Below are 18,454 nucleotides of genomic sequence, written 5' to 3' on the forward strand. Positions count from 1 at the left end.
TAAAATTAATGTAATATAGTATTGGCCATACTATATGATGTATTGCTTGTCTTTGTTTAATAATACAGAAGACAAAGACCTTAAAAAATAATCGCATATCGCATCGCAATCGCAATATTGGGGCAAAAAATCGCAATTAGATTATTTTCCATAATCGTTCAGCCCTAGTCTGGTCCCAAGAAAAATGTAGCCAAAATTAAGGAAGGTGTTTTTGTTGGTCCTGAAATCGGTGAAATGATGCTTGACAATGAGTTCAGAAGCCAAATGGATCAGCGGCATGGGAAGCCTTCGTGCAGGTTGTCCAGAATTTTCTTGGAAATCACAGAATTGTGCTCAGCTTATGGATAACATGCTAAAGGCATTTCAGCTAATGACTGCAGAACTTCACTTTAGATGCACTTCTTACGTTCTCATCTCGACTTTCCCCCCCACCAAATCAGCGATGAGCATGGAAGAAAGTCTTCATCAAGAATAAACTGATATCAGGGAAAATTCAATCCTAGCATAATGGGTGACTACTGTTGGTTCTTGCTAAGTCAAGCGCAAAAGCAAATGTATTAAACATTGTTTAACATGTTTAATTTTGAGCTAAACTGACAGGAATTTGCTTTAGCGTCTTTGTCTAGTGTTGTGTTCTGGTTTATTATCAGAATACACACATTAAAACTATTTTGTAGGGGAAATGCTTGAAATTCCAGATATTGTGTTGCTATATTGATATTCAAAAGTGATGTGTATCTCAAAAACCTGACGCAAGTTGGTTGTACTTCTGAAATCAGTGTAAAAAAACAAGAACAAAAAAACAGATAAAAAGCAGGTGTGAGGTGCCCAATAGCAAACAAAAAAAAGTTTTTTGTAGAGCAGTGTTATCAATAACTATAACAATCTCATGTTAAGCAAGTCTTTATTTTAGATAAGGGGAAAGCTCAATCGCCTCAGATAAAATCTATATGCTGGTTTGTTTTGAAATTATAGAAATTTATTAACCCCTAAGGCTGCCTGAAAAGGAAACTGATATGCAGTTACTTTGGGTACCTGTGTTTCCAAACTACGATATCTTTTAACTAATATCATACAAGGGCAACTGACAGCAACTTACGCCACCTTTAAAGCAACAATAAAAGTAGCTAATGGACCATCGATCGTACCATACTTTTTCCACTATACCAGGGTGGGGCGAGTAAGGAAGGAGGACTTTAGCCAGAAAGAAAGCCTCGATTAGCCTAGATTTAAGTTTAAGCTAAGAATTGTGCCATATTTTATCTGTAAATAATAATGTTGCTACGTAAATATTGACCTAGCAGCAGCCTTTAATGCAAATAAACCACGAGGAGACACTGCAGTCAAATGGATTGGCTAATGGAGACGCTAATGTTTACATTCTGACAGTGTGTGCTCTATTACGGTGAACACATTATGAGTTAGGGGTAACCATACAAGCACCACTTTGCCTTTCCACAAACTGCCTTTATAATCATTTGGCTACAGAACAGCTCATCTCCCAACGTACACGCTAACTGCTACATTTATTAAACGAGAAGCTACCTTAAGGTAAACTACTAGACTTTCAATGGTGATGGCTAATGCATCGAGTTTTGTGAAACACATACAATTTAAACATACCCACCTTTCGTGCTTATCCTTCACAATCAACGATCGGTGCGGGTGTGCTAGTCACGTTAGCTCCGGTAAGTCCAAACGCTGGGTTGCGACATACTAGCAGCTAGCTAACTAGCAAACATTAGCAAGAGGAGCTCCGCCAGAACACGAGAGCTGGCGCCGGTAGAACACCGGCTGAAACTGCCTCGCACCCGCTTTGTTTCGTGAAGTATTTGCTGCTCTAATTACGGAGCCGAGGCAGCTTCGCTTTATACGAAAGCATTTACTTACTATTAAAACAGAAACTTGCAGCATCAGCCATAACGTTTAGCTAGCTGAAGCCGACCTCTCAACTTGTTACCTCTCACCTGTCTTTACAGACAGGAGTCGACAGGGGGTGCTGTTTGCACAGGATAGCTTCATTAAGGAAAATGACGGTCTCAAAACCGCAGACCTGTGCCATGTGGAGCAGGTTTTGCCAAGGAGAGCCCTCATAGAGAACGCAGCGTAGATTTCGCAAGCTGATAGTGACTTTCACTGACACATTTCTTATATTTTTAGCAGCAGTCGAACTAGTTTGCACCTTTGAAGTCGTAGGTTGTGCAAAAAGAAAGTAGTTGACAATAGAGAAAAATCCAGCAAAGAAGTACTTAAGTACTTTTTGTGCACAGTATGGTTTTATGCATTTTACGCTTATTCATCATATATAATTTCAGCAGTATTATGGTTTAATTAATAAAAAGGTCTGAAATGCTTTTTATTGCTGCTTGCCCAGGGTGAGCTGCTTCAACTATTTTATAGAAAAGCATGCAATGCATATTTAAACATTTTGCTCATTATCTATTGTACAAGTCCTCATCATAACGCATTGAGAGGTCAGTGCATCATTAACAAAGCAGCAGTCACAGGCGACAAAGGGTAAGAACAGATCATTTGAAAAGTAAACAGTTATGCAGAAATAACCAACGGAAAACATAAAAAAAAACCCTGTGTTTTGATTTCACTAATCAAAACACAATTCCTTTAAACATTAAAACTGGTTAGCATTAAACAGGGAAAGTACAGAGTACACTCAGAAGTTTAATCATTTCAGGCTCTTGGTTGAAGCTGGATCAGGCTTTCTTTCAAGATATGCAGCCTTTGCAGTGGCCTAAATTTCTTTAAATTCAAACAATGTTCAGATATGAACAGATATGTTTCCATAGGTAACTGCCTTTGTGCACATTAAATCTCTCTCTCTTCAGAGCTTAAAATCTTTTTACTTATGTTAAATTGTTCTTCAGTAGGATTCTTGTTAGTCATATATCAGACGTCATTCAGGTACTGATGATATACATCTCAAGTCCTCCAACGCAGCCTTTTAAAGTAGTGTAAATCTTTGCATATGTCATTTGTTTCTTTTACCCACAGTTATGGGCTGTTCTACTAATACAAATTACCTCAGCATTGAGGGATGTGTGTGCACAGAGCGGTCGATGCGTCTTAGTGTGTCAGAGCATGCACACGGCAGCCTACTCTGTGTGCACGCATGGGGAGTGAGGTGGAGATGGACTGACAGACAGCGTAAAAGAGAGAGTGCACCTAGTTAAACTCAAGACTTTTCCATGACTTGCTCCCTGTGGCATGCACTCTATCTGAGAGACTAATTGAACTGCATGCTTTATCAGTATAAACTTTTCAAGGGTCAGCTCCATCACTTCAGAGGACGATGGAAAAACGTTGTGTTTTTTCAGACTGGTGGCAGCTCACCTTCGAATAAAAAGCAGCAGCTCCACAAGATTGATGACGGTTGTTTAAGAAAATTTAGCAAAAGAATTTTGCTCATTTTCTCCCAAACATATTCCCTAAGAGAATTCCCCTTATCTGAGAGCTCAAGTATTTTTAATCCACGGAAAAGTTAAAACACAAACACTTGTTTGCTGATAAAAGACAACTTGGGAGGTAAGTGTAGTTAGTGTAATTCACCTTTGTTTTCTTTTTTACAGCGAAAGTTATGACCAAACTGACTGATAGCGCTCGACATGAGCAACAACACTGATTTAAGTTAAACATGCCTTTCTGCTTACATAAGTCCATGTGGGAGAGAGAGTGACTTTTTAGGCATAGTACGCTGTGTTTTGGTTTATTTTGAATAGAATCTATTGATAGCCCTTTAATGAGGTTTTACTGGAAAGAAAAAAAAACCCATTTGGTTTGTTTTTTTATATAACATTCTTGCCTCTGATGACCTATTGCGCTTTTTTGGTTTTTCAAAGAGGGTTAGATCTAAATCCTCTTCCCTTTCACTTCTCTTCCTCTACAAACTTACATGTCTCAGCTCTACATCTGTAACAAGGCACACACAACGCTGTCACTCCATTTTTATTTTCTGTCTGTTTAACTCCATGTCCCCGTCTCTCTGTCCTCACTTTTTCCACTCTGATCTCTACGGAATAGCAGCAGCCTGTGGCTTAGCACATTAACGCACAAAACTCCGACACAAAGTGGATGCCAGCGGTCTTGTATTGATCAAAGCTTTAAAAGCTTTAAACTGAGATGCACCTTGCATCACTGTTAAACAGAGAGCTCAGTCCTGGGGTGCTCTGACTCATCAGTCCTCTGGGCTTTTAGCTGTGCATCCAACTGTTGCATTAAAGTACATTGGTTACATTTTATTGGGCAATAATGGCGCTGAACAAAATCACAGGTGTCACTTTTACTATGGTTGCCTTTTACCTTATCTCACTAAGCCTTATTTAGATTGGCCACCAAGAGAGATGAAAGGTCTTTGACCTATGATTTAGCAATGTCAAGGCGCAGGTGTCATTATGCTCTCCCTCCTCATCATCCTTCATTTTACCCCCCTGACTCCTTAACCTTTTAATCCCCCCTTCTTGTTTGCATCCCTCTCCATGTATCTTATTCTAACTCTTCCCTCGCAAACAGTGCCAGATATGTGTCTACGCTTGGTAGGCCGACTCCAGACAGGTTATAAATAACTATCTGAGTTTTTGCTTCATGTCCTGAGAGCTCTACTTTCTTCTCACACTTGAGGAACCATGGGAAAAGAATCTTTCCCTTACGCACATGGTGCTCATAATAACAGACACAGTTGTACATAAAACCTTCAAGCCCCTGCACCCCTTTGCAAGCTTCGCACAAACACAGAGGCACAGTTATGCATGAACACAAAGAATAAAACTCAGTGGCTTACAGAGTAAGGTTGTAGCACTAAAATAGCAAGGGAACTGTTTATAATGAAACAAAACCTGAAGTGTGGGAATGCAGAGAGCATTTCTACTGTTGTGTAAGTATGGGAATGTTGTTGGAACAACAGAATAGATTAAAAGTACGGGATAGCGAAAGAACAAGAAAACAATCAAAGTGGAGCAAAAAGGGAAAAATCTAAAGTTGCATCAAGGGTAAGCGTTTTGTTTAATGATATGTTTTAGGAAATAAAAAGGGGTTTTTGTGAGTTTATGCGCAGAGGAGTGATAGTGAAACAGTGTTAATGTGGACTATAGCTGGGAGTCGAGGCGAATTCAGGGGTTGGCAGGTCAGACTCTGCTGACACACCGGGATCAGCGATGGGATTGTTTCCATTGGAAAGAATTCCAAGAATGAGCTAGAAGAGCTATCAGTGACTTCACTCGGAGGACTCTGACAGCAGTTTTAATACACAGCCAGGCGCACACGCTCTCACACACTTTTAAAGATACTGCATCTCATGCCAACAATGGTGTGCGAGACACACTTCCCCCCCCATGTCACAGGGTTCTCAGTGACTCTGACCAAGCAGTCATCTTACAAAATGAATGCTGTCACCTCTGACCACAAACGCTACAGTTAGCAAAAAAGATTTACAGTGTGAAGAAACTTTGACTGAATATAAGATGAATCTAGTTAAATTCATACAGGCCACAGTTAAATTTAATAGAAAAGTATGCTTAGAAATGATGCACATTTTGGGAAACATTTACTTTAATTTACCTAAAAACAACATAACTGAGTAAGTTAGAGCTGAGTTTTCACTGTTTTTTCAGATAGCAAAATGTTGGTGTGCTGTAGAAGCCCTTAGTGATAGGTTTAATTCACAGTGGCTTTGCAACACAACAAAAAAATCTGATGCAAATGGTGTTAAGTCCTGTCTTTTCACTTTCTTACTTTTCAGCATTATTAAAAAAAAAAAAAAAACACGAATGAGGAAACAGCTTGAACTTGTTTCAAGGAACATTTTAGGGTGTTACGGATAAACATTCCTGCAGTCAGATCTTAACTTGTCCTGATGAGGGTATTATAACTTTATTGTTCTGCCATTTGCTTGTCTCAGTTTGGTTTTCAGAGTTAGGTTTGAAGGGGAAAAAACAAATACAGTTTGCAGGGTTGCAAAAAGTCTAAAGGTTCTTTACTGAGTTAATCAGCTCCAAAGTGACTGACGAAAAAGAGCTGAAAATAAGAACTGCTTAAAATGTCAAAGTTCCATGGAAAGATGCTGGAGGGCCCGCTTTCATATCTCCCTTAACCTCGGAAACACAGGACCTTTCTTTATTAAACCTGACGTATATTGCTTTCTTCAGCAATATTTGACGGACGCCGTGGAGTTCAGAGGTCTCTGGCTGATGTCATATGATTGCGTAGCTGGATGCAAGTTCAGTCAGCTTCCCCAAGGGCTGTAGTTATCCTTTTCTAACTTCTTGTAATTTCTTCTTTCCATGATCTCATGACTTTTTCCACTGAGATCAAGAAACAGCTATTAAGAATGTCACAAAGGACATTCATTTTCTAGTCTATTCAAAACCAGACGCAGCGGCTTCCTGGGCCAGACACACATTCTGCAGCCGACCACCATTATCAGCTGGGGGGTATTAATAACTCTTTATGTTCCATTTTTTTCCAGGAAGAAGGAAGCGGGACAGAATGACCTTTCATTGTTCCATTTCCAGGAAGTGACCCTAAGGCCCCAAGAGTACCACCTTGGCCAGTATATGAGGCCCTTGGCCCCCAAAGGGCCTACTGCAGCAACTCTTATGAACTATTCCCAGTACCAGGCAATCCAAGCTGACCTCGAGGGTCACAAATAGAGCACATGGCAGCAAATCACCTGAGAAGTTTCCATTGTAACAGTGATCAGAAAGCTTTTTGCTTAGTCCCTTAACTCCCCCCCCAGTTCCCGGTTACAGCTTTTCCACTCAACCACATTTTATTAGTCTCGTTTCATTCTGGAGTGTGTTTATGAGTAGTGCTTGAGGAGCTGCTTCCTCGGGGTAAGACAGCGTTCTATCCTTAATTTTGCAGAAAATGGTGAAGTCTTTCAAAAAAAAACTGGCAGGGAAACCCATCGTTCTTTATACTGCTGGATAGCACCACCTTATTTTAAACGTACCATTTAAAAAATAAATAAAATTTTTAAAGAACTTAAAATGAAGTCGGTTCAGTGTTCAGGAATGAGGTTTTGCTTATACTAGGTGTAACACTGTGTGCAAGCTGTAGACAGGAAGTAACATGCGGCCTGCTCTCGCTTCTATATATACACACACATATATTTGATACATGCATCTGTTTTCGTAGAGAGAGAGAAAGAGATTCTGTATGCGAAAGATGCGAAGCAGGAAGTAATACCGCTTTTCTCTAACCATTGCAGGTGAAGTGAATAGAGAGAAGGGGGGGGGGGGGGGGGGTTAAGATAGAGAATGTAAGTAAACACTGAAGTAAAGTCTCTTGGAAGATACTTCAAATGTGCTGGAGGACTACCCCTCTAAAAACAGCCATTAACTTGTACTGTAAACATGGAAGTCAGACTCACACAGCTGGATAGCAAATTCAAATGTTTATTTACAGCCTTTGTAATAGTCACTGAGAAGAGTGGTCTAAATACAAAAATAATAGGGAAAAAAAACAAAACAAAACAAGAGAAAGATGGCGGCTTATCTCCCTGAGCTTTACAAAAACAATGTGGGACCTGCAGGTGACAGGAGAGAGAGATGTTCTGTACACAGCCCTAATGCCACAAAATGAGAAAATACAAAGACAATATCTCAGACATGCTTCTACAACAGTTAGAAACTGACCCCACATACACCAAGTCATGATGACTGAGTGGAGAAGAACACAGAAACACTGTAGGCAAATAAACTGACATTACAACCAGAGAACCAGTAACAATATTAACAGCGTTTGGCAAACATCAGGAGTTCCAAGAGCGACGTGAACAAAGATTACTTCTGCAAACTGTGACCCAAGGTGCGAATTCTCTACAATCTGTACTTCATGGTGTTGCTTCAAAAGTATGGCTGTTTTAAAAAACAAAAACAAAAAAAACAAACAAAAAAACCAAACAAACAAACAAACAAACAAAAAAAAAAAAAACAGGAGGAAGACTGGGAAAGACAATCAAATGTGTACAGCTCAGAGTGAATCTCAGACTTTGTCTTTCTAAAAAGTTAGAAAGAAATCAAGAAAAAAAAGAAAAAAAAAGACGATCAGTGCACTACAAGGCCTCGGGAGTCGGCTCACTAGGAACAAGTATTTACATATCCTTCATTGGGTCTGTGCATTGCTTTATTAAGTGCTTTTCAAAATGTAACATTTCCCATCCTTATTCAGCTTTTCTCTTTGAACAGCAGCCTGTCGGTGACACTTTTTGTTCTCAGTCAGATCATTTTGCTGCATCATCAAAATACTGTCCATCATAAGGCTTTCAGGAGGCCAGTGTCATGAGGGGATCATAGCATAACTTGACTTTGGTACATAACGGGGGAAAATGAACACGTCCCACATATTTATCATACATACCATTTTTCACCTCTGATTTTCATAACACTTCTTCCCCCCCCCCCCCATTTATTTTTTAAATTTCTTTAAATGCGAGTGGCTGACAGTGAAGGACACCCCGTCCCCCCCCAAAAAAACCCTCCCAAAACTAAAACATTCGCAACAACATTTTGCACAAAACCCATTCAACAGGCAAGTCACAAAGTTTCAGCTTCTCCAGAACAGACAAGTCTACAGCAGTGGCAATTACAATAATAATAATAACATAGCAAACCAGATTCTGAACACAAACATTGACAGTGTACTGTACAATAATTCCCACGGGTACCACAATAGTTCTGCATACAAGTAGGAAGCCTCTGGGGTCATGACGCCAGCCATTTTGAAGTTAGGTACAGAGCAGTAGTAGCATCCTGCAGTGCGAGACCTGTCCATGGAGCACTGAGCTGCCGCTGTCCAACAGGACATCCGGTCTGGGCCGAGACACACACGGTGGTAAGAAGTAGGTGAAGGTTAGAGGTGTGCATTGTCTGATCTCTTCCAAGTCTGTTTTTGATTGATTTGCAGTCTAGGAGGATACGTTACGATGTCATAAAAGTGTGTTTATGTGTGCATATTGCTTCTCGCGTGGAGGGATTTGTTTTTCTTTTTTGGTGTCATGGGAAACGAGACGGCATCTGTCAGTTGAGTGAACTGAAGTGCTGATGTGAAGTATAACCAGTGTATGAAACGGGACAGTCCATCAGAAAGAAGAAAGAGTGTATGGGTGCTATAACACAGCCTCTAGTGCTGCGAGTTCTGTGCTGGCTGTCCATTTTGAATGCTGCTATTCTGTTCCTCTTCTTCCTCTTCGTCCTCCTCCTCCTCCTCACTGACCAAAAACTCCTCTGGAGGCCAGCGAAGCTCCCCGCTCTCAACTTCTCCTTCTGTCGGCTCAACCACAATGGATGGGAGGCGATCTTTGAGCTTACAGCAGCGGTCAAAATCCGAGGGGTCTGGGAATATCTGTAGAGAAAATACACAAATGGTTATTCATCTGTCATTAGCTGAACGGGGATACTAGTTGGGCTCTGAAATGTAGTGGAGTGTCAGCTATCCCCCCCAAAAAAGTTATTTGTAAGCAAGGCTTTTGGATTCCTACAACTTAACTTGAATCTTGTGCAAGTGTTGCAGGCGCCACTATAGGGCTGCAACGAAGGAGGAAGTGATGCGAAGACTAAACATCTGCGATAGGAACGGGTTGATTAAAATCCCAGTGGCATACCTGTGCTTACCCAACCCACATTCCTTCAGTTATACCAGCTTTCTGCATAGATGCTGCACAAGGGTCTGTATGGGTAAATGAGGCATCTCTAGCAGGACTTAGGATAAATGCTGCCTCATGTTTAATCTCAATGTCTTGGAAGGAATTGTGCCAAGCAGCTCATAGCCGCTTATGAGCGTCACCCGCAACTCGGAGGATTATACAATAGCATAATCATAATATTTTAAACCAAGAGTTAAAAAAAGTAAAATATCACTGCGACATGATTTGTGCATAATTAGGAAACCTATCCCTGTAACAGTCAGCTTTTGAATATTGAACACTTCTGTGGATGTAAAGTCAAAAATCTCCTCGGAAAGAACACGAAATCTGTTGCGTTATCTGCAAATCCATGTATGCTGATAAATGTGGAGTGTCACACTAAAATATTTGGATCTGAACTGAAGGGCATGAGAGACAGACTGACAACAGAGATTACACGCATTCCCTGTCCTGGCAAGATTTGACATCAACCTCCGACTTTCTCTGTTCTCAGGAACAGGAGGAATGGCCCAGGGGAAAAAAGCCTGCCACTCCTGGTCCAAGAACAGCAGTTTTTCCCCTCCTCTTTTTTGCTGTTGTTTGGATAAAGTGGATGAATATTTTTAGACCTGCATATTTCATTCCTAGACATTTGGGGGTGGGGTAAAGGGGGCGATGTCGCTGTCTGGGCATAGAGCCGAGTGGAAAGAAAGCATTAGATGGGGCAGGAGAGAAAGTGAGACAAGAGATAGAGGAGATCCAGCTGTGTCCAAGTCTCCATGAATTCCATAGGAGACAGATGAGAAGGGAGGAAAAAGAGCTAAGAAAGCAAACGAGGAAAATCTCCCAGGTTATAAAAGGTTGTACATGTCCATTAGTCATTTTTGTTTTACATTCTTCAAACCCAGGTGCATAACAAACTGTGCCAAGTAAATGCCATGTAATTATGTGTGCACGCAGATCCGTATTTATGTGTAATGCTTGAGTCGATCTGCATTTCTGGCCAGCATCGCTAATCCTCACTGTGCGTCAGCACCAAGGGGAGTTGGGCAGTGAGTGACCTTGCCTTCGGACCTCTAGCTAAAACATGTAATCACTTTCACTTCCAATGACAGGAAGTGAAGACGCATCACCCAGGCACAATGTAGGCTATTTTAAGCTCTTCTAGCGTGGTTAGTTGTGGGGGGGGGGGCACTGTATGCCTGAATCATGACATTGCCTTGTGATAATTCAGAAAGTCAACATCTACTCAGTTTTCACCATCTAGTATCATAGCTCATATTTATTTTAGTAGCTTTTGTAATAGCATCTGGGATTTCATGGCCATGGTTACTAGAGTCAAAGTCCTAGGAGCTCATAATAGAGGAAGCTACTGATGGAGCATCACCAGTTCATACAGGGCTTCTCTAAGGAGATCCTGGGACATTGGGCAGGATAAGGATAGAAAGAGTGAGGGAGTGACACACTGGCACCCTCCTTTTCTCTTGGCCCCTCTCAGACAGACTCACAGCTGTGGTGTGAATTGAGTGGAGAGGAAGCGGGCCTTTTCCTCTAGGTCAGTCTACATCCTCTCTGAGTCATAGTCTTCACACACAGCTCTATAAGGTTTATAAATGTACCAAACACACAGTTTGACACTATAATGAAGTTTTAAATGATCAAAATGAACTTAACAGGAGACGACCTCTTTGATAAGTATTCCATCTTCATGTTAATTTCCCTCCCGTAGAGTATTGACAGAAAGCCTTTTAATTTTTAGACAGTAAAACAATGAAGCAGCTGCATATTCAAATAATTTCATTTCTAAGATGACCCTGCTCAGCTGACAGCAAAACAAAGCCTTTGGCTACAACTTGTCAAGACCACCTGATAGCCGCTTTTAAAAACACTAATCTGTTGAGGGTTTATTTTTGTGACGGACCTCGGATAATTTGAATGTGCAGACCTCGGATAAGTCAGTCGGATAGACAGACTTTTAGGCTGTAACAACTATAATCTGCAATGTCCTTTCCATTACATATTAGAATTTTAAAGAAAGAAACAGCACAAGGGCTGTGCAATTTAGCTATAATGCTTTCTTATCATCGTAATCTCAGTATCTAGGTGGGCATTCTTGCTTTATCTTAAAACACAGATTTTTATCTGTAATAATTCTAATATTTGCTTCGCTCGTAATGATGGAAGAAAGAAAATAATCACTATATCATTTGATGATACTCAGATTCAAGATAATAAATGGATAAAAGCAGATATGAAATGACAATGCTGCATAAAAATGCACAGGCTGGGAATTTGGAAGGAAGTGCTGTTTATCTGTCATGCATGCACGTGTGTCCTACCTGGAAGGAGAGTCTGTCCTTGCTGGGGCTGAGCCTCATGTCCTCCATGGGGGTGCTGTTGATCATCACCTCAGTCATATCTCGGCTGGGCACAAACACTGGGCTGTAGGGTTGAAAGAAGAAGACAAGCAATGTGATTAGACACAGTGACGATCATAGCACAGTTGCCCGGCATCTGCAGAGAAAATAAAAACACTAAGAAGATTTATAGTGTTGAATTATCCAAATGTTTCTAATCAATAATAATGTAATCCCCGTGTATTTTGTATGGCATACTACTGCGCAGACTGTATACAGTGAAGATAAACGGATAAAAGTTCAAAGGCTATAATAACTAACACAAGCATGCCAATGAGAGAGAGAGAAACACTTATCAAACCATCTATTTGCAGCCCAGGTCTGAAAGTTATGGTTGATCTATTTCCCTGCTGATCTTTGACAGTTTTGTTTATACTCTGCACATCTCCACCACAACACAACACGCATCCAGTCCGTCTGCTTTGCTAATGCACTGCAAAGCTGCAGAGCTCATGATGCGGCTTGCATAAGGTGGCCGTTTCTCAATACAGAGTGATGTGCTCTTGCGCTAGCAACCAGAGAACAGTCATTGTGAGAGTGTGCTGGGGGCGTGCTGTGGTATTTGACTGGGGAGGAACTTGATGCACTCAGTTCCATCAAAGCTTGGCCAAACTTTCCATTTTAGATGAAAGTAGCAAGAGGTTGTTTATCCAAGCTCAGTGCATTCACTATCCAGCATTGTCGCAGTAACGCTTAAAGCAGGTCCCAAGACTCGCATAGATGCTGTCTTGAGACAAGATGCTGAGCGGCCTTCTCACGCTCTCTATTTAAAGCCTGGTGCCTAGTGGTCAGTGGCCACAGGCTTGTGGTTTGTGTGGTCACTGGCTAAAAAGGACAAAGAAAATAGAGCATGCCAAGAAGCTCACTCACATGCTCACATTATCCAGTTTGATGGGCTTGCTTATTTATTTATTTTTTGGGACAAGATGTGTGGGCTTCACTTAACCTACTTTAAATCAGAAATTCAGACGGAAGGTTTATTTTTAGATGCATCAGAAGCATGAAAATTATATTTTTTTTAAAAGGTAGGCTTTGGTGAAAATGGTATTATGGTATAACTTTTCTTTTTTAAGGATCTGCTGAATTCTCTGACAGACATTTTATTAAAGAAATAAATATATATTGATAAGGGGAAAAAAACTGAAGTCTCTCTACAAACAAATCTGTCAAACCCTCACTTTCACTTCATCTGCCATTACATGGAATATATTATGTGGAATTTCTGCGTAAAGTACTGTTCTGCCTTATTATCTCCATGCATGACTCATTCAAAGCACAGCGTCCTGACAATCCCCTCTGCATTGCTTCAACCTCGATGTTTGAATGGAAGATTTTTATTGTTGACCTTTGTTTTTGTTTGGGAAATTGTCAAGATGACACCAACCCACAAGAACTTTATTACATTTTGTACTGAGAACACCTAACATTAAAAAGTTAAGAGAGCCACAGGCTAGAACAGCACTCAGATCATTCACTGACCCCTGGTACAACCCAGGATTTCTAGGTCTCCGCTTTGTGTATCTGAACCTTTAATCAGTACCGTCAACTTTTGAATGTAACACATGTACCTATACACATACTGCAGTTTCTATGTAGCCTAAATTAAGATGGGATTATTAACAAGGGGGACTGAATCATGAGATATAAGACCGAGATCTTTAACCCCTGGGGCATAGAAATAATCAATTTTTCCATCCCTAAATATACACAACCTCTTGTTGTTTCAGGAAGAAAGACTGCCATCATAGCAGGGTGTACAATGGCTCTGAAAATGTTAAAATTAAAAAGCTTCCGTCTGAATCACTGTTAAGTAACCTTTTCTGCGCTAGTGAGACGACTGGCCAGAAACAATAGCCGGATATCCAGAAATAAACCGAGGAGGCTTGAGGGATATGCAAGGTTTAGGATGGGAAAAAAAAAAAAAAAAAAGTCAGCTCAGGTTATTCTTTAACTAATATCATCGCTGAGTGGGGTTCAGAGGAGCGTGAGGCAGACATGCAAAAACAGCAGAGGTGGAGACAGAAGGATGACAGTGAAGACCTGAGCAGGAGGAGAAGAGGGGAAAGGGAGGGAGAGAAGGAAAAGAAAGATAAACACTTAGGACTTGCCAGTCATATTTCTGTTCGGGGATCTATAAACATCCTGCTCAGCTAAGAATAACAGAACATCAGCCTAATAAAACACAAAGGGGCACAATGAGGAGGAAGTAGGGGTGCACGAGTAACAAGTCAACCTGGGAGGAAACAAACATGCACAAATAGTCCTGGAATTACTGCTTCAGGTGTCAGGGAGGGATCGACGACATGCCCCTCTCAAAGAGGACGCAGGAGTTATCCAAGCAACCAAGTGGTATAGATTAGATGCATTCAGCATGACCGCAACTCGCACGCTTACATGTGACCTTAACAGAGTTAAGGAACAGACCGCCTATTTCTGTAAGCAAGAAACACATTAAAGATACATGATCTCAATGATTAATCGGTGAGGCTGGTGGTGCAGATGGCACTTAATCTCTTACCTCTTGACCCAGTCAGCCTAATGCATACCTGGTCCTGCCAGCTTCCTAATGCCTCAGCGAGCCAGGCCACAGATCGATAGCCAGTACCATCACGAGGCCACTACGGTCCAATATGTTCTTGACCATGTGTCCAAAGTTTAGAGCAATTCAGTTAATTAGTTGATTGCTGGGTTCAAGCATAGCTCTTTAAAGCGCTTGCTGTACCAAATCTGCTCTACTTATTCCTAACAACGCTGACCTTACGCTGGAGCCTTTTCACATACAAACGACATGAACTTCTTTGGGTTTCTACAGGAAAGCCTTTCCAACTGCTGTCAAAAATCTTCCTTTTCAAAACGTGAACAAAAACTGAGTCTGCTTGTTAAACAAATGTGATGGTTGTTGGGTTGTTTATTCACCTGTCCCTGAACTACAAAGAGGCTAGCTCCATGCTAGTTCCATGCTTCTCTGTAGCGACGCTGACTGGAGCCCAAATGGTCTTTGCAACAATCTCACGCCACAGGAGGAATGTGAAACTTGCATTATTAACATTGTTTCCCCTCTGAACACCCCTGCTAGTCCTTACTACTACTACGACGATCATAAATCTAATGCAATGTGGCAAACACAGAGCGAAGCTGATGAGGTTCAGTGCCAAGTGCTGTGCTTTCCACCACCCAAGTCACCCAGCTCTGCAGGTATGCGGGGCTCAATGAGTAGGACCCTCAGAAGTGAGCAGGAACAAATGAGTTGAATCCAGATTCCTGTGGGCTGACCATCACTGAAAACACATCATATATCAGTGTCCTCTGCGATGTATGTGGAAAATTATCTCTTTACACTGTTGCCAAGTGCTTACTCATATTGAATAGTTTGAGAAACTCAACCAATGGAAGACATTTTTCTCTTTATATGCAATGTAGTATTTTATACAAGATGATGGCATTTTGGGAGAGAAATGTCTTCTTGTTGGCACAGAGAAAGGCAAAGACTTCAGTGCAGCATAATCTTGTTTCGCACTCTGAAACAGTTACACCACTCTGATAAAGCTAAAGAAGTGAAGGTTTCTGACAGCAGTAACACACAAAAGACAGAAGCGCAAGCCTACTGTAAGTAAGCTCAGGCGAGAAAGCAACGTGTGGTTAAAACAAAGAGGTCGATTTTGAACTTCCTGGTAGAGACAAACAGAGGCCTACTGAGGTTTTAACAGTGCTCGCAAAACCATTTTTTTTCAAAGCAGCTTGCATATCCTCTGTAAAGAAAGGAAAATATTTGACAGAAGAGAATTAAAAATGCCCGAACAAACAAAGACACATTCCTTATTCCTCCATCAAAGAGTGAATTATGGAGTCATGGTAGGCTACTGATTGCCGGCTATGGAAAATGTAACACTGATAACAGATATTAGTAATAGATAGAGCGCACTTCTGTTTTTGCACGTTAAGTATTTAAGACCAAAAACTGAAAGCAAAGGTCCTATTATATTCACATAAGCCTATATGTTCCGAGCTTCCAAAAATGGCATGAAAGTGAGAAGAGATCAACTTACATTTACTGTCAAATGGACTGAAATAAGCTGAAAATGATGACAGCACAGTGAGACTAATGCACCTTTCTAAACTGGCGCATGGAGCAGTACCTAAACCTACCGAATATCCTGGTAACCATTTGATTTTTTTCTTTTAAGACCGAGACCTACAATATTCTCGTTTTCCAATCTGAGTGCTGTGACATTTCCAATTTCAGGGGCAACACCCCACAGAAAATCTCAAAGGAAACATGAGTGGGTGTAGCAACAAAAATAGGGTGGCTGATTTTAAGGGAAATCACCAATCTAAATGAAACAACTAAATCCTTCATTGTTCTTGTCTGTCAGGTGCAATGCCGAGAAATCCAGCGCCTGACATATAATTAGTTACGATTTTTAAAATGCATAAACAAAAGCACACACATAAACAGGTACGAACGGAAAACAGAGTACTCACCAGTATATCTGCGGTGAAAATACAGACATGAATTCACACCTGCTGTCACTTCTGCTGGGGGATCTAATTGCTGCCGCTTACTTCTCTTTACTTTTATTTATTTATGTATTTATTTATTTTTTTCCTCTTTGTCTACCACAAAAGCAAAACGGGATGCTCACGCAAAGCGAAAGTCACTGTTCAGCGAAGTCTCGAAAGCCTGCCCTTCAAATTGGTGCGTCTGATCAGATCCACAGCTGTGGCGGAGCATTTATGCAAGAGGCGTGTACTCGAGCAGCCAGAGACACACCTCTCCTCAGCACGAGCCAAAAATCCTCAATGGCAGCTCATTAACGACAAGAGCCAATCAGAGCACAGGCTGACTGGAGCTCATCCAGCCTCCAGCCCTGATGACGGCAAACGCGGCTGAACCCGCTCATTGGGGACGGGCGAAGAGATGCTGCGCGATGATTTGCAGTCTCTAAGGCAACTAAATGACAGCCTTACCTCCCCTTGAATGACAAAAGCACTCCAATTCGCCCGCTAGTTTATTCGTGACATTTATCCAAATGAGGAGGAAAGAAAGGCTCATTCATAAATATATTCCAAGGGCAAGTCAATGTCTGTAGACTTCGGCAACAACGCAGGATGGTATTTATTTATTTATTTTGCAAGCCTTTACTGTGTTATATCATAGAATGCAAGCACAAGATGACCACAGATTATTATCAAATTATTGTCAGCGGATTTTGTTTTCCATGACCTCACCATGCTTATTCTGTGTTTTTGGTCAATATCACATAGTCGACCTTCACACCTCACAGAATGCCTATTTGCGTTTTCCGAGCACGCCATGTACTGTACATTTATTTCAGAAAGAGCAGGTGCACTCTTCAGGGGCTGGTGATATAATGCAGGTAGGACTCCACTGCCCCCTTGTGGCCAACTAAAAACAAGTTTGATTTGTTGCCCCACTCATTCAAAACACTTTGAAATAAACGCCTTTATGATACAGCAATTAGTATCTACAATATTTCTTATACGGTTCTCCTATTTAAAAACATCTTCAGTATGCCATTGACACAACATCTTGTTTCAGGCAAATTCATGTCAAACAGGCATGGCTTAGTTACTAAAAAATAATTTGAATTGCAAAGTCTATATGCTATATTTGCCACTTGCCAGCTCTTTGAGACTTGGGTAAAAGGTAATGCCTCAGCAACAGATAGAAAGCTGAGCATTACAATATAGCTCCTCTGGGTATGAACTCCTGTGGTGCATGCACAAAGCTGTTCAACAATGTGTCCATGTAGTTTTAAGCCCCTGCACTGTGGGCACTGTGTGGGTGTTGGAAGGGCTGCATATCTCACCGCAGTTATATTTTATTTAAAGCCCCTGCATAGTATAGGACTTTAACATTCATACCCTTGAATAGGCTGGAGCTAAAGTTAGCAGCATTTGCCACTGATGTCATTGCAGCATATTGTTACAAATATAAACAGGTATTTTCGCTTGGTTCTTTGCCATCCTATATATTTATATACCATTAGCAGCTACCTTGGGTATGAGTGACTCAGCCAGTTACATCATCACATCACTGTCACATGATGTCATGGGCAGCACTGAGTTTGGCATCCCCTAACAAGACATCAAGAAACAACATGTGCAAGATTTAAGATTCACTGACACCAAATGCCCACATGATGTCACCAGTGTCAAAGAAGTTTCCAAGAAGGGACTGAACAAGATGGGTGGCAGGCAACAGGAAAATGCTGCTAGCCAGGTTAAACTCATATTTAGTAATTGCATGAACTAATTTAAACTAAAGTGATTTGTTTTACAGCCCTCTCAATAACTGCATGAAACTATAACTGTAAGATGTTACCGCATTCACAAGTAAAACTGGATGCTGTGCTGTAAAACAAACATAATCAGTTTATAG

The 18,454-nt window shown here is 41.0% G+C and overlaps 2 protein-coding genes across 3 annotated transcripts in view; both read right to left on the reverse strand.

Moving 5' to 3' along the window:
• lclat1 (lysocardiolipin acyltransferase 1) overlaps positions 1-1,993 on the reverse strand; it is a 17,158-nt gene extending 15,165 nt beyond the window's left edge. For both annotated transcript variants that reach the window (XM_005934277.3, XM_005934278.3), the window contains exon 1: positions 1,628-1,993. The gene's annotated coding sequence lies outside the window, so the exon portion shown is untranslated. The remainder of the gene's footprint in view (positions 1-1,627) is intronic.
• Positions 1,994-8,037: 6,044 nt separating this feature from the next.
• lbh (LBH regulator of WNT signaling pathway) lies at positions 8,038-16,775 on the reverse strand. Its single transcript, XM_005934276.3, has 3 exons — positions 16,534-16,775; positions 11,974-12,076; positions 8,038-9,354 (listed from the first exon to the last, which is right to left on the reverse strand). The coding sequence occupies exons 1-3, from the start codon at positions 16,560-16,562 to the stop codon at positions 9,133-9,135; spliced, it is 354 nt and encodes a 117-aa protein (XP_005934338.1). The 5' UTR covers positions 16,563-16,775; the 3' UTR covers positions 8,038-9,132.
• Positions 16,776-18,454: the final 1,679 nt, after the last annotated feature.

This window comes from Haplochromis burtoni, unplaced genomic scaffold, assembly GCF_018398535.1.
Source record: "Haplochromis burtoni strain Fernald_Lab_line unplaced genomic scaffold, NCSU_Asbu1 Contig_89, whole genome shotgun sequence".
NCBI classification, from domain to species: Eukaryota; Metazoa; Chordata; class Actinopteri; order Cichliformes; family Cichlidae; genus Haplochromis; species Haplochromis burtoni.

What these genes read in the sequence shown, in the direction of transcription:
- lbh (XM_005934276.3), bottom strand. Translation starts at nt 16,562, where the DNA reads ATGTCTGTATTTTCACCGCAGATATACTG. An exon ending in TTTTCACCGCAGATATACTG is followed by an intron (nt 12,077 to 16,533) that starts GTGAGTACTCTG and finishes TCAACCCTACAG; the next exon opens with CCCAGTGTTTGTGCCCAGCC. An exon ending in AGGACAGACTCTCCTTCCAG is followed by an intron (nt 9,355 to 11,973) that starts GTAGGACACACG and finishes TTTTCTCTACAG; the next exon opens with ATATTCCCAGACCCCTCGGA.